Source organism: Pinus tabuliformis, chromosome X (genome assembly GCF_031772625.1).
Source record: "Pinus tabuliformis cultivar Carrire ecotype Pingquan chromosome X, CPIR1, whole genome shotgun sequence".
Lineage (NCBI taxonomy): Eukaryota > Viridiplantae > Streptophyta > Pinopsida > Pinales > Pinaceae > Pinus > Pinus tabuliformis.
Window position 1 is genome coordinate 1,438,573,744 of NC_142308.1, and position 14,532 is coordinate 1,438,588,275.

A 14,532-nucleotide genomic window follows, 5' to 3' on the forward strand; every position below is an offset into this window, starting at 1 on the left:
TGCTAATAAATTTGTAAGAGTATTATTCCGATTGATAACTCTTCGATAAAGTTCATTTAGAGCTGACGAGGTAATAAGTCCACCTTCACCTAATTGAACGATTGGCCTCGGTTCGGGAGGAAGAACTGGTAATAGGCATAAGACCATCCATTTTGGTTCTATATTTGTTCGGAGAAAATGTTTAGCCAATTTCATGCATCCAACCAGAAAATCCTTTCTTCTTCTAATTTTTTCATCCTCCCATCTATCCACAGTAGATTCTTGGTTCTCTTCCAATCTATTCTCGGTTCTTGACCAATGGGAGCCAAAGCTCTGGAAATAAAGGATGCAAGAATAGGTAGGAATGAGACTATATATTAATGAAAATATCCAGCCAGAAAGTATTATATTAGGGAAATAGGAACATGAATATACTCCTTTGAAATAGATCAAATTCTTATATTTTTACGTCAACTTCTTCATTATTATCCCACCCACCATGAGTGGAAGACCAAAGGACCGAACAATAAATACAATCAATTCTAATTCATTCACATATTTTGTTTCGTCCATGGCTTATTATCAAATTAATTCAATGAAATGAAATGTTATTTGAATGTTTATTGAGAATATTTGACATGAATCAAGTATGAAAGAATGTAAATGGGTCCCAATCCCGAACTACCCAATTTTAGATCTGAGTCTATACTCATATTATAGAATGAATATGTTGATGATCTTTATCCAGCATCCATGGCTGAATGGTTAAAGCGCCCAACTCATAATTGGCGAACTCGCGGGTTCAATTCCTGCTGGATGCAGGGGAACTGCACATATCCATTATTGATGGAATGGGAAGAAGTATGGGAGAGACAAAGATATTTTATCGTTTGTATGTACCAATACACAATGTAGGGATTGGTCCCATTTATATTGATAAAAAAAGAGGAAAGAAACGAGATATTCTAATCCTTCCATTCGTTCATGAACGATACCTTTGCAATTTATGGACTAAGTCAGATACAATTTTTGATGAAAAAATATCATTTTTCTACTAAAGAGTGGAGCTATTACTGTTCCATAAACAGTAATACTTTACTGCATTGCGGGAAAAAAATAAAATACTGAGTTCAAATGCTCAGTCAAAATGATAACTTTATCATTTTGTGCTATGCAATGAAAAAAAAGGTCAAAATAGGAAGTCTCTAGGTTAATGGGCCTTTTCCATTCCGTAGAAAGATTCGGGGTTATTCGTTTTCAGGATCAATAGTGGACGAACGGAGGGAAGATGGGATCGTGATATTTCTCCGGGAGAAATACAAAATACTTCATATTTATCACATATTTGATAATAAGCCATACAACTTGTTCGAGAGTTGAGAGTTAGTCATCGATCTTGCTTTGATCCCCTATCAGAGGTCACCGACGACCCACATAAGAACAAACGTTAGCTCATTTTTTATTCTTGGAAGAAATGACTGTAGATAGATAAATTGGTTTTTCCGGGGCAGACGTAGCCAAGTGGACCAAGGCAGTGGATTGTGAATCCACCACGCGCGGGTTCAATTCCTGTCGTTCGCCCATAAAAGAATATAAAAAACGGACTGGATCCGAATCCGATTTGTTGTCATTTTCATATTCATATTTCGGTGAAAATATTTCTCTCTATGTAATAGAAATGGACACCCGAGCCTTCTTTCTTCGTGGGAAACATGAGCCCTTTATCGGACTTGAACCGATGACTTACGCCTTACCATGGCGTTACTCTACCGCTGAGTTAAAAGGGCCCCCTCATCATATATGAATGAGTGAGTCTACTATGGTAGATGGACAACAAATTGGATATGGATGATCCATCTATCTTTATAGATATTCATAGTTCTAACAGCTGGTAATGGGTCGAGTGACTAGTAACGGGTCGAGGAAATAGAGGCCACTTCACCTTCAACTGTCGAAATGTCATCACATCAGGAGAACAATGGATTTGTTTCTCCGAAATTTTCAGTATTTCGAAGAGACCGTTATTTCCATTTTGCCTTTCCCGGACGACCGGGATCCTATCTTGATCCTGTGGCGATTGTGCATTCATATATTATGAACAAGGACAGGTAACGTTTGACTTACTCCTAATGTTAAAAACGACCTTTATTTTGAATAAAACGGATCTCCCCAAGTAGGATTCGAACCTACGACCAATCAGTTAATAGCCGACCGCTCTACCACTGAGCTACTGAGGAACAACGGAGGGTTCCCATATATGGGCAAGATTCTTGTTCTTTGGACCGACCCATGATCATCAGTGCAGGCATATTAGTATTTTGGATCGATCGAGATTGATCTGATACCAGATGATCAAACCTATAAACTATTTTTATTTTTTTTTATCGCTAGTTCTTCGAAAAATTCGAGAGTTCTCTCGAATATCATATGTTCCAAGCAATCCATAGAGCAGTCAAAGTATCGATCGGACATGTGACTTTTAGCTCCATCCAAACGCAACGCATTCCGTTGGGGTTGAACAAAATTTCCATTCAATCGAAAATCTCGGATGTATCTATCCCTTTGCTAAATATCGGGGCGAAGATCTTGATCAACTAGGATTCTCTACAATAAGTTATGTGCGGTAAATCGAGCCTATTTTTGAACCATAGAAGTGGCAAGTACGACGGATATTCCGAATACCTGGGTAGAGAAATTCTCTGGAGTTGATCCATCCTAGCTAAAGGCGAACCTTTGGTTCGTTCTCTTTCTTCACCTAAGATCATCACATGGTTTTTGAGACCCAAGATTTTCATATTGGGACAAACACTCTTCCTTGCCTCTAGTTCCGTTCTGGTAACATATCACAAAAATGCAATCTACTGGCTATGCATATTAGATCTACATCTGGACCAACGTTTGCTTTAATCTACCCCACTATTTTATATAATACACATATTTCATGGAATGCGTTCTGGAACAAACAATAGAATAAATAAGTCTGTTGGGTTGGGACGAAAGAAAGAAACTATTACCCCTTGTCCAGAAATTATGTGGACAATGACCCAAAAGAAGCTGCTTTCTGCCCCGTTACAAATAGATCTCTATTCTGCAATAGATCTGTCCGAAATGATTTTATATCATTGTGAGATGAGTGGGAAACCCTCTAAACAACTTAGGGATCCTTTTGAGGATCACGAGGACTAATTGAAAGAATGACCTTCCCTATAGGGAAGGTCATTCTTTCTTTGATGGGAGAGAAAGAATGACGATTTGGAGAAGCAAAATTATTTTCCCCCTTTAGTCGGAAGTTTGGGTGGTTCTCGGAAGAAAATAGCGAAAAAGATTATCCCTAGGGTCGATACCAACAGGAATGTATAAACCAATGCTTCCATAGATTTGATTTGATCGTTACCATATCAACTGGTATTCCATTTTGCAAATAGGGCATATCTTGTCTGGGCAAAACTATTGAAATAATACCTTTATTACCATGCCTTCCAGCTACTTTATCTCCCACTTGTATCTCATGTTTTTGTGATATATATACGTGTACTGTTTCCGCATTATCACCAGAATCATCTACTCTATTGATCCATCTCACGTCGATAACTCGACCCCTTCCACCTATAGGTGCTCTGAGACAATTTTCTCTCGTAGTGGATACCTCAATACCAAATATGGTTTGTAATAATCTTCCTTCTGGGGTACATAATGATTCTTCTATTGTTTGAGGCGTTAATTTACCTACCAAAACATCACCTATTTCTATCCAAGATCCTAGCATTACAAGACCATTTTTGTCCAAATGACGAAGTGAATGAGCATCTAAATGAGGTATTTCTCTAGTGATTCTTTCAGGACCCTGGCTCGTCATACAGATTTCAATCCTATATCTTACGATATGGAAAGAGGTATAAATATCTTCATATACCAGACGTTCACTAATGAGTATTGCGTCTTCGAAATTGTATCCTTCCCATGGCATATAAGCTACTAAAACGTTTTTTCCCAAAGATAGTTCTCCGCCTACCGTAGTCGCACCATCTGCCAGAATTTGTCCCTTCTTTACACATTCCCCTTGATGAATTTGAGGTTTTTGATGCATACAAGTATTGGTATTAGAACGTTGATATATAACCGATTTTGTTCGTACAGTGTCTCCATTAACCGATGAAGTTATATTTATAGCATCGATATACTCGATCCTTCCCTCTTGTGTAGCTATAGCTACACTTCCTGAATCTAGAGCTGTTTGACCTTCCAACCCAGTTCCGGCAATGCACTTCTCAGGTCGAAAAAGTGGAATAAGGGAAACTCCAACGGAAAAATATTGGAAAGGAAAAATACTTCTGAAATGGATTTGTTCCCATGCAATAACTATAAATTCTTGTCGGTATCGAGCTGGAGTAATTTGTTCCTCTTGAATTCCTTGATTTAACGCCAAAGAATTTCCCGTAGCTATCCGATAGTATTCATCCTCATCTTCTCCCGGTAGTAGATAAACCATATGTTCTTCTCTCGATCTCTCGGAGATCTTATAGAATGGACTTTGTAAAGAACCACAATCACCAATCTTTGCATGAATAGATAATGATGCAACAAGTCCAGCATTCATTCCTTCGGATGTATCGATTGGACAAATACGCCCATAATAACTGGGATGAATATCCCGTGTCCGAAAACTAGCAGTTCGCCCTGTTAAGCCCCCAGGACCTAAATGGCTCAATTTTCGCCCATGAGCTATTTCCGTCAATGGATTAGTTTGATCCAAAAATTGGGATAAGGGGTGTGAACCAAAAAAATCTTGAAAAGTTTTTTTTAATAGAGTTGAAGTGACCAAGCTCTGAGGAGTTGATCTGCGCTTGGTTTCTCTGTGTATAGTTCTTTTAACTGCATCTTCTAAACGACCTAGAGCTAATCTAAATTGATTCTGTAATAAATCTGCTACAGAAAAAATCCGTCGATTTCTGAGGTGATCTATATCATCGAGTGTACCCATTCCAAATTTAACCCCGATAAGGTAATCCACAGCAGCCAATACATCTTGTGGTAATGAAAAAATCTCATTCTCGGGTATATCAAGGTTCAGTTTTTGGTTCAGATTTCGTCGACCAATCTTTCCCAATTCACATCTTTTTCGGAAATTTTTTTTTTGCAATTCTTTACATAGAGACTCGGAAAATACCAAATCGCCACTTATACAGTAGAGTTTTTTATAAAACTCCAGAATGGCTTTTTCCCTCGACCATAGATATTCCTCCCACTCCCACCTCTCCTTCTTCTTCAATAAAAATAAAAATCATTCGGGATAGCGAGTATTGTCCAGAATCTCTTCGAGATTTAAACCCATAGCTGATAATAGAACTGGAATAGATATTTTTTGTTTTCTGCTTACATGAGCCCATATCCTTTCTCCCACATCGATCTCTAATTTCGATCTTCTTCCCCAATCTGAAATCAGAGTGCCAGTATATATATAATTAATTCTATTATGGTCTAATTCCGAACAGTAATAAATACCAGGACTTATTAATATTTGATTAACTACGACTCTGTAAATCCCATTTACTACAAATGTTCCATGGCAATTCATTAAAGGAATATTTCCGAGAAATACAGTTTGTTTCTGTATCTTCCTACTATTCCTCCGAATCAATCTTGCTGGTACATATAATTCAGAGTAATATGTAAGGGACTGATATACAGCATCTCTCTCTTTGATGAAAGGTTCTGCTAATTCATATTCATTACCAAAAATCCTGAATTCAATTTCTTTATCTATATCCTCAATTTTTGGAAAATTATGAAGTTCTTCCATCAAGCCCTGATCGATAAAACGACAAAATCCTTCAAATTGTATCTTACCAAATTCAGGGATTGTAAACGCTCCCTCATTTTCATCTAATCGCATTGGAAGTTTCCCATCTATAGAAAAATCTATTAAATTATTCCCGATTGATCCACGCCAGGAAATAAGGAACATAAATCTAGTAGCCCAAACAAGATGCCCAAATAAGAACATCCACGCCCAAACAGATAAACTGTTCATACCAAAAGGATTGTATCCATTAATAAGTTGTGAAGAATTTAACCATAGATAATCTCTTGACCATCCCATTAAATAAGTGGAAGACTCATTAAATTGTGCTACATTACCCTGCCATAATGTTATATGCTTCCAATGCCAATAGAAAGTAACCCATCCAATAGTATTCAACATCCAGAAAACTGCTAAATAAAAAGCATCCCAGGCCGAGATATCGCAAGTACCACCCCGTCCCAGACCATCCCAAGGAAAACTATAACCAAAATCTTTTTTATCTGGCATTAACCTGGAACCACGCGCATCCAAAGCACCTTTAACTAGGATCAATGTAGTTGCATGCAAACCTAGAGCAATAGCATGATGAACCAAAAAGTCTCCAGGACCAATTGTTGAGAACAATGAATTATTATTATCATTAATAGCATTTAACCAACTGGGTAACCATGTGCTCTTACCTGCATCGAATGATGGACCACTTGTTGAAGATAGGAGTATATTGAAACCATATAACGTCTTACCATGAGCAGATTGTATCCACTGAGCAAATATGGGCTCGATCAAGATTTGTTTTTCTGGAGTACCGAAAGCAAGCATAACATCATTATGGACATAAAGTCCCAAGGTATGGAAACCCCCAAAAGGTAACGGAGGCGTGCAAAGGTTTCCTCGGGCCGGACGGAAATCGGGTATATACTTTTATTATCATGTGCTAAAACTTTAGCCTGTAAACATAAAAGTACGATACGTGTAGTTCGGAAGGAATTAGGTCCAGAACTCTTTAAAAAATTGTTTTCAAAAGAATGAGAATTGATTCTCTGCCTTTTTCATCAAAAGCGGCGGCCCGTTCGCAGAGAGAACGAATTTGGCATTCAGATATTCCCCAGATAAATCCCCTAGCTAATTCCTGGCCCGGTGCTTCGCTCTGAGGCGGAACACTCCCCTACCGATGTATTTTTACATCCCACAGCTTCGGCAGATCGATTAGTCCCGTTCATCTTCGGCGCACGAGCGCTCGATCAGTGGGGAATAGAACAAAGATCACACTAGTTGAGCGAGGGTGGTGTCGTATATTGGCTCGTGTTGTGCTACGGGTTGTGGAACCTCAATATCCACAGGTTTTTTTGCCAAGTGACAATTGGCACATACAATACGTCCAGTGGCTTCTCGGGGATTTTCATAACCCTGTTGTGCAAAAATGGGATATGCATTCGAAATGGATGTCCGAGTTATGATATGTATCATGACCAGGACGGAAATTAACCGAGTCATCTTTTTCGCCCATTCATAAGTATTTCTATTTTGCATGGTTCAATTATTGGTTCCAAATCATTTTTGGGGTGAGAGTAGGTAGCTATCATAGTTACCTGTCAAAAATTCTGCTACTATATTGATTCAACCAAACCTAAAAATAAGAAATCGGAAGTCTCGCACCAGGAGAAGAATGAAGGGGAGGAATAGCTAATTCCTGAACACGAAAAACACTTTATTATTCTGTTTCAATTGTTTCGGTCGGAGAAAACAACCTACCTATTCTTTATTCATTCATCGAATGATAAATTACTACAAGTGAAGGAGATATACGATTGAAACGACGGAAGATCCAATATTTAAGAATCGTATCTAAGATGATCCAATCAGGAAATTTCAATAAATATTCCATTTTCATACAATGAAATATTTATTGAAATTTCATTGTATGAAAATGGAACGATATAGGATCGTTACGAACAATATACTATTTTTATGAAATAGTATAGAAAGAGGTAATATAGAAAAAGCAATAAGTTAAAATAGAACTGGTACCAGTAGATGAATATGATGTCTCAGAAACAACAAATACTAGATAGAGTGGTCCGGTTTCCCTAAAACTAAAACGCTTTTTTCCTCTCATCACGATCCAATTATGACTTTTTGTCGTTCTCTCATTTTTCAAGAGCGTTTGTCATCTTTGGAGATAACTGGGGAAATATTCGTAAAGGATCTAGTGATCAAGATTCAAAATATCTTGGCAATGAATAAGACTTATGTTACTTCAAGTTATTCTTCTAAAAAAGAAGAAGATGAAAAAAATTAATAGATAATTGGTCCATATATAAATGATTTGGAATGATCTCCTTATGCTCCGTCTCACCCATTTTGAACAAACCTTTTACTTTTTTCCCGAGTATATTTTTTTGATCAGGATCAAACAATTACGCAATAGATCAATCTATGGATCCCATACCTCATTCTATCACTCGTACTTTGTCTAGATTTCGGACAGAACTGACAAGTGAATCAGGTTCGTTAGCGATTCACGAATTGGAAGTGTCCGAATATAAAGCATCAGCTTCCCTACGATATCTCGCATGTTTAGTAGTACTGCCTTGGGTAATTCCTATTTCATTACGGAAAGGTTTGGAGCCTTGGGTTACAAATTGGTGGAATACGGTTAAATCTTAGAAAAATTTTTATTATCTCCAGGAACAAAATGCTCTGGGAAGATTTGAGAAAATAGAAGAACTATTCTTGTTAGAAAGAATGGTGGAAGATTCTTTGGGAACACATTCACAATCTATTCGTATAGAGATTCACAAAGAAACGATCCAATTGGTCGAAATGTACAATGAAGATTGTATCCAGATAATATCACATTTATTAACAAATCTAATAGGTTTTGCTTTTATAAGTGCTTATATCATTCTGGGTAAGAATAAACTCGCTATTATCGATTCTTGGATCCAAGAATTATTCTATAGTCTGAGCGATACAATGAAAGCTTTTCTAATTCTTTTAGAAACCGATCTATGTATTGGGTTTCATTCACCCCATCGTTGGGAACTGACCGAAAACTTCACATTGCTATAGAAAAAGTTGTGAAACCCTATAGAAAACCTAATATTCTTGCAGAGTATATTGCCCTACAACTAGAGAAGAGAGTTCCATTCAGAAAAACAATGAAGAAAGCTATTGAACTGGCTGAACAGGAAGAGGTAGAAGGTATTCAGATCCAAATTGCAGGACGTCTCGATGGAAAGGAAATTGCCCGGGTCGAATGGGACAGGGGAGGTAGGGTTCCCCTACAGACAATTCGGGCTAGGATTGATTATTGTTATTATCCGGTTAAAACCATCTATGGAGTTTTAGGGATAAAAATTTGGATTTTAGAAGAGTAGGAATAATTGGTCTTTTTTTTCCAATCTGCCTGATCATGGATCATAAATTCTATTAGATCGGATAGAAATTAGATTTACCATTTTGGAACCGTGCTATGCTTAGTGTGCGACTCGTTGGAATCGAGCTTTTCATTCTTTTCCGAAGTTATGTTATGGAGAACTCGAAATAAGAACGGATTGGTCTCTTGATTAGGCGATCCGAATACGTCGGATTAACCGGGATGATTGAGGATTTCCTAAAATAAGAGGAAGTTGTAAAAAATGTCCTTTCGTCTTTCCGGGGGGGGATTGAATCATTACCTTATTTATTATCTATTTATTTCCGAAAGATTGAACTGTTCGTACACGAACAAAAAGAATTCGTTTCGTAAGGAAGTTGCTATTGACTCATTTTATTAATTAGAACCAAGAGATCTCATAGGAAAGATGGCCGAGCGGTTCAAGGCGTAGCATTGGAACTGCTATGTAGGCTTCTACTTACCGAGGGTTCGAATCCCTCTCTTTCCGTATCTTCGCCCTACTATCTATTTTCTTCTCATCCATTGTTTTTCCAATCTATTGAATCCCAATAGGACTATTTCCTAATTCCAGGATCAATCTACCTCTATTTGTAATAGAGAAAATAGAACGAACAGCGGTTCGTGGTATGGGAAAAGTAAAGACTATTTTAAGAAGCAATAAAAAAAAGTATCGCGGATAACAACATGGAGTTAGGGCTCAAACTAGTCAAACCTTTGCAAGACCAACCTTGTAAATCTCGGTGGCCTCCCATGCAGGAAGAAAAGAAACACAAGGGAGCAGTAGATCCTATCAAAATATTGCTTGAGGAGGTCATCGCACAACAACGGAATGCGATGATGGATAACTTTTCCCAGATCCTTTAATAGTTGCCCACTTGCGGTGCATCCACATCCAACAGCCACTCCGAAGGCTTCACACCTTTTAAGGTACAAGTAGCCTTTGACATTCCCACATTTGAGGGCCAAATAGATGTAGACATTGTAGGTAAATGGTTGAATCTATTAGAAGGATATTTTTCTATTCATGATTTTTCCAGTCGAGAAAAGATTAATTTTTCTCTTCTCAAAGTCACCCCCCACTTCAGGGACTGGTGGGAAACCTATTGTGAGAAGAAGGATGAAAGTACAAACTCACTCTTTTCAGCTACTCCCACTTGGAATTCATTCTGGGATGCCATCAAGGAGCAGTACTACCCTATTTGGAGCAATGAGGACAAATACATAAAATGGACCATGCTGCAGCAAGGAAGGGACCAAGATGTGTCAGAGTTTACCAATGTTTTTCATACCCTACTCACAAAGTTGGGAATCAAGGATTCTGAGAAACATTTGGTACTCAAGTACTGCGAATGCCTACATAGATGCATCCAAGATGAGATGGAGTTCCTAGACATCTCCTTGCTCTCCACAACATACCGATACGCTGTCAAGATTGAGTATAAGTTTAAACAGAAGAAGGGAGACTTTGGATCTATGAATCTGAAGCGAGGGAAAGGTACCCCCAAACTACATAACAAAGGACAAAGCTAAGGCAATATGATCTAGAATAAACCGCCAAGGCAATAAGAAAATTACAACATTGCAAAGCTGAAGAAGGACATGGGAAAGTGGTGTGAGTTCCATAAGAGCTCCACCCATAACACAAGTGAGTGTCATGCCAAAAAATCTTTGGTGGCTGGACTGAAGGCTTCATAATAAGATACATGTTCCAAACTTCGATTCAGAACCCAACAAGGGTAATGAAAAAGGGAAGCAAATTATTGATGTGGAGCCCTACACCACTGTCACCACCACAAATATGCAGAGGAGGAGGAGCATCTCTTCCACTCCCATATATGGGTGAAGGGTTCCCCACTACAGTTCATTTTCGACAGCAGGAGATAAAAAAACCTCATTACAACATAGGTCGTGAAGAGGCTGGGCTTGCTGACCATAACACACCCATAGCTGTACACCATCGAGTGGCTTCACTAAGGACGCGATCTATGCGTGAGCCAACAAATGCACCTTCCACACAACATCAAGCCCTTCATGGATGACGTATTATGTAAAGTTGCTCCCCTTAACATTTGTGTTGTATTATTAGTCCAACAATACTTGCGAAAGCAACATGTTGTGTATGAGTCAAGGGCTCGCAATATTATTGTTACATTAGGAAATAAGTTGTAAAGGATACCGAAGGTAGCCCCACCTAATTCCATCTCTTTGGTTACTACAAAACAATGTAGCAAGCTAATTTCAGAAATAGGGAAATTTGTTTTCCTAAGGATACGCCCTTAAGGAAAGAAGAAGACAGTGGCAATGACATCCAGACAAGGTCCCACCACACAACAAAAATAGATGGACAAGGTCATGGAGGAGTACAAGGACATCTTCACCTCCCCCGCAGGGGTGTCTCTGCACTGTGAGGTCAAAAAGTCCATTGATCTGACCCAGGTGCGTCATTACCCAATGGACCAATCTATTAGAAATTATTTAAAGTTGTAAATGAATAGAGAAGAAAAATAAGTAAGAAAGATCGTTGTTATCAAAAGAAATTATTTATATCTAAATGTTTTAGATGTATATTATTGAATTTTTAAAAAAATTTGAAATTTTTTCATCAAAATTTTTATCTATCGTATTGGAACATAGTAATTATGGTTGACACCAAATTATAATTAATGAAATTACTTAATTACCGGAATGTGAAAATGTAGATAAGTGGGAAAAAATAAGCTAAAAAAATGTTACCATCTTTAAAAATTTTGAAAGTGAAAAATGCAACCCAAAGCTGTGGAACACATGCTAAAAAAAATTAAGCATGACAGGGGAACAGAACAATCACATATCGAAGCTCATCCAAGATGGAATATCCATACTCATCCCAATCACAATCTTAATAAAAAAATTCCAATGGAATATCGAGCACAGTCCTAGTAGCAGCATAAATATATTTTCCATCCAACAAGGAATTGACACCTAAACGCATTCTAAGTCTGTGAAAAGGCAATAACACAAGCATTATTTGCATTTTAGTCACCTGGCAGACAAAATATAATGATGCTGAGACGCATAGAACGCTGTGTATTAAAATATAATAATTCTGGCCGCTGAAGCATCAGTGGTACGCGGTGTATTAAAATATAATAATGCCGGCTACAGCAGCATCGGCAGTGTGAGATTTACGAGACCCAAACTTGAAAAGAAGAGTCTGACATTATTGATGTGATTAAAGTTATTCTCCCGTTTCCAATGGATTTATTTTGGTTAACAGTTTTGCAAGAGCAGTTTAGTCACTTCACGCTGAACGTAAAATATAAGAGTGGTCCAATTGTTTGCGTGATACGAGAGTTGTGTATACAAATATATATATCTTTTCTACTCTCGATATAATTCTCGAATATATTGCGTAGCACTTTACGATTTTAGATTTCCATGTGATTATCGTTTGCGCGATTTTCGGCGGTAGCGGGATTAATAGCTACAGTCCACCCATATGGATATGGATATCGATATGGCTATATATATCTCTCTCACAAATTGGTCTAAAATCAAACTGGTCTTCAAGAAATTAGGTTTATCCGGGAATACAGAGCTATGAGAAATATTACAGCGACTTCCAATGTGACTGCACATTCACCATGCAGGCCAGCAGTTCCATTTCTGCTAGGCAGAGTGGGTTTCTTGATCGCATTGATAGTTTTTGCTTTTATCATTCTGGCTTGCTCCTATGTGAAGGAATCCTATGGTTCGAATTCAAACTCAGAAGCAAATAACAGATCAGAGCAGAGCCACGAATCAGATGTTCAGTATGGTGACAAGAATGAGACGATGGACGATAGAATATCGTGTGAACGTTCAGTGGAACTAGAGGAAAAAATAGTTGTAATCATGGCGGGGGATGTCACGCCAACCTTTATTGCTAACCCAGCCTATGTTTCTGCAATCTGAAAGCGCCAGGAGGCGGTGTATAGAGCTCTTTCATAGGAATTAAACGTGAGAGAAGATGGGGAAAAAACTGGAATTTTATGTTCAGTTGGATTCTGTATTCATTTTGTACTTCCTCTCATTTCAACAGCTACTTCTGTGATATGAGCATTTACAGACTCGTCAATTTTTGCTAGCAGATTTTGTATATCGTAGGAAGCGTGTCACTAATCCGGTTAGTGGCATAGTATTTACTATTTTCAACACTACTCGACCAATGAGTCATCTGTTCATAAATCGAAAATATTAACTGTTTTTGAAGGAAAATGATAGATCATACCACAATCTCAAAACACAGAAGCGCTGTTAATACTTTCTTGAGTGGGACTCATGTGGTTACACTTACAAGTTTGAATTGTCAAATATATGCTCCATAAACTGTAAAATCTAAAAATAGCTAGCTTTTTACAAACGAGGTATAAGGAAAAATGTTGTATAACGAAAAATCTATCAAATATTTTAATTACTAGATTATGCATAATTTGATAGAAGATTATGTTATCTGTTCAAAGAGAATTTTGAATAAGATTTCTAATATATAGTTAACATTGAAGCACAAAATTTTCTCAGTAAAATACATTTTCATATGTGGTGAAATATCGAATAACACAGTTTTTTTTTTTTAATTTAGAAAAACAAAGAGTCTTTCTTTAAACTAAACATCATTCTATAGTAAATCATTAACATAAAATATAATATCATAGTTTAAACATCATTCTATAGTAAATCATTAACATAAAATATAATATCATTTCAATAAGTACCTTATATTAATACTTTAAGCATATTGTATCATTTTTAGGATCGTATCACTTTCTTCCGTAAACAATTCTTTTAGAATATCATATCACCAAGTACCCTATATTAATACTTTAAGCATATTGCATCATTTTAAGGATCGTATCACTTACTAAGGTAAACAATTTCAAAATTCCGTAAACAATTCTTTTAGAATATCATATCACCAAGTACCCTATATTAATACTTTAAGCATGTTGTATCATTTTTAGGATCGTATCACTTTCTTCGATAAACCATTCCTTTTGAAATTAGAATAAAAGTTTAATTTTTATATTTAAAATAAATCAAATTGTTTATAAAAAGAATAAATATTAAAAAAATATATCTTAAATATATAATAAAATATTTTTAAAACATTTTACATGGTCAGCATATAAAATGTAAAACATTTAATCTTTATATACCTTTAAATGTAATTAATGGAGAGTTTTGATTTTTTTTAAATTTTAATCAAATAATATAGAGTAAAGTTATTTTACTATTTTTTATTATTTTTATTATTTTTTAATATAAAAATATAATATAATAAATGGTTCGTTATCTCTGTATTTCTTTTTCATATAGTATATTTGTTAAGTTT

At 36.7% G+C, this 14,532-nt stretch overlaps 1 protein-coding gene and 3 non-coding genes across 4 annotated transcripts; 2 read left to right on the plus strand and 2 right to left on the minus strand.

The window, feature by feature from the left end:
- Nucleotides 1–1,694: 1,694 nt before the first annotated feature.
- Nucleotides 1,695–1,766, minus strand: TRNAT-GGU (transfer RNA threonine (anticodon GGU)). Its single transcript has one exon. It is a non-coding gene; the product is annotated as a tRNA-Thr (tRNA).
- Nucleotides 1,767–2,144: 378 nt separating this feature from the next.
- TRNAN-AUU (transfer RNA asparagine (anticodon AUU)) lies at nt 2,145–2,216 on the minus strand. The gene has a single exon. It is a non-coding gene; the product is annotated as a tRNA-Asn (tRNA).
- Nucleotides 2,217–9,582: 7,366 nt separating this feature from the next.
- Nucleotides 9,583–9,669, plus strand: TRNAS-GGA (transfer RNA serine (anticodon GGA)). The gene has a single exon. It is a non-coding gene; the product is annotated as a tRNA-Ser (tRNA).
- Nucleotides 9,670–12,761: 3,092 nt separating this feature from the next.
- LOC149145431 (protein GLUTAMINE DUMPER 2-like) lies at nt 12,762–13,115 on the plus strand. The gene has a single exon (XM_089452445.1). The coding sequence runs from the start codon at nt 12,762–12,764 to the stop codon at nt 13,113–13,115; it is 354 nt and encodes a 117-aa protein (XP_089308571.1).
- The last annotated feature ends 1,417 nt before the right edge of the window (nt 13,116–14,532 follow it).

Coding starts and splice junctions, on each gene's coding strand:
- LOC149145431 (XM_089452445.1), top strand. CDS start 12,762: ATGAGAAATATTACAGCGACTTCCAATGTGACTGCACATTCACCATGC.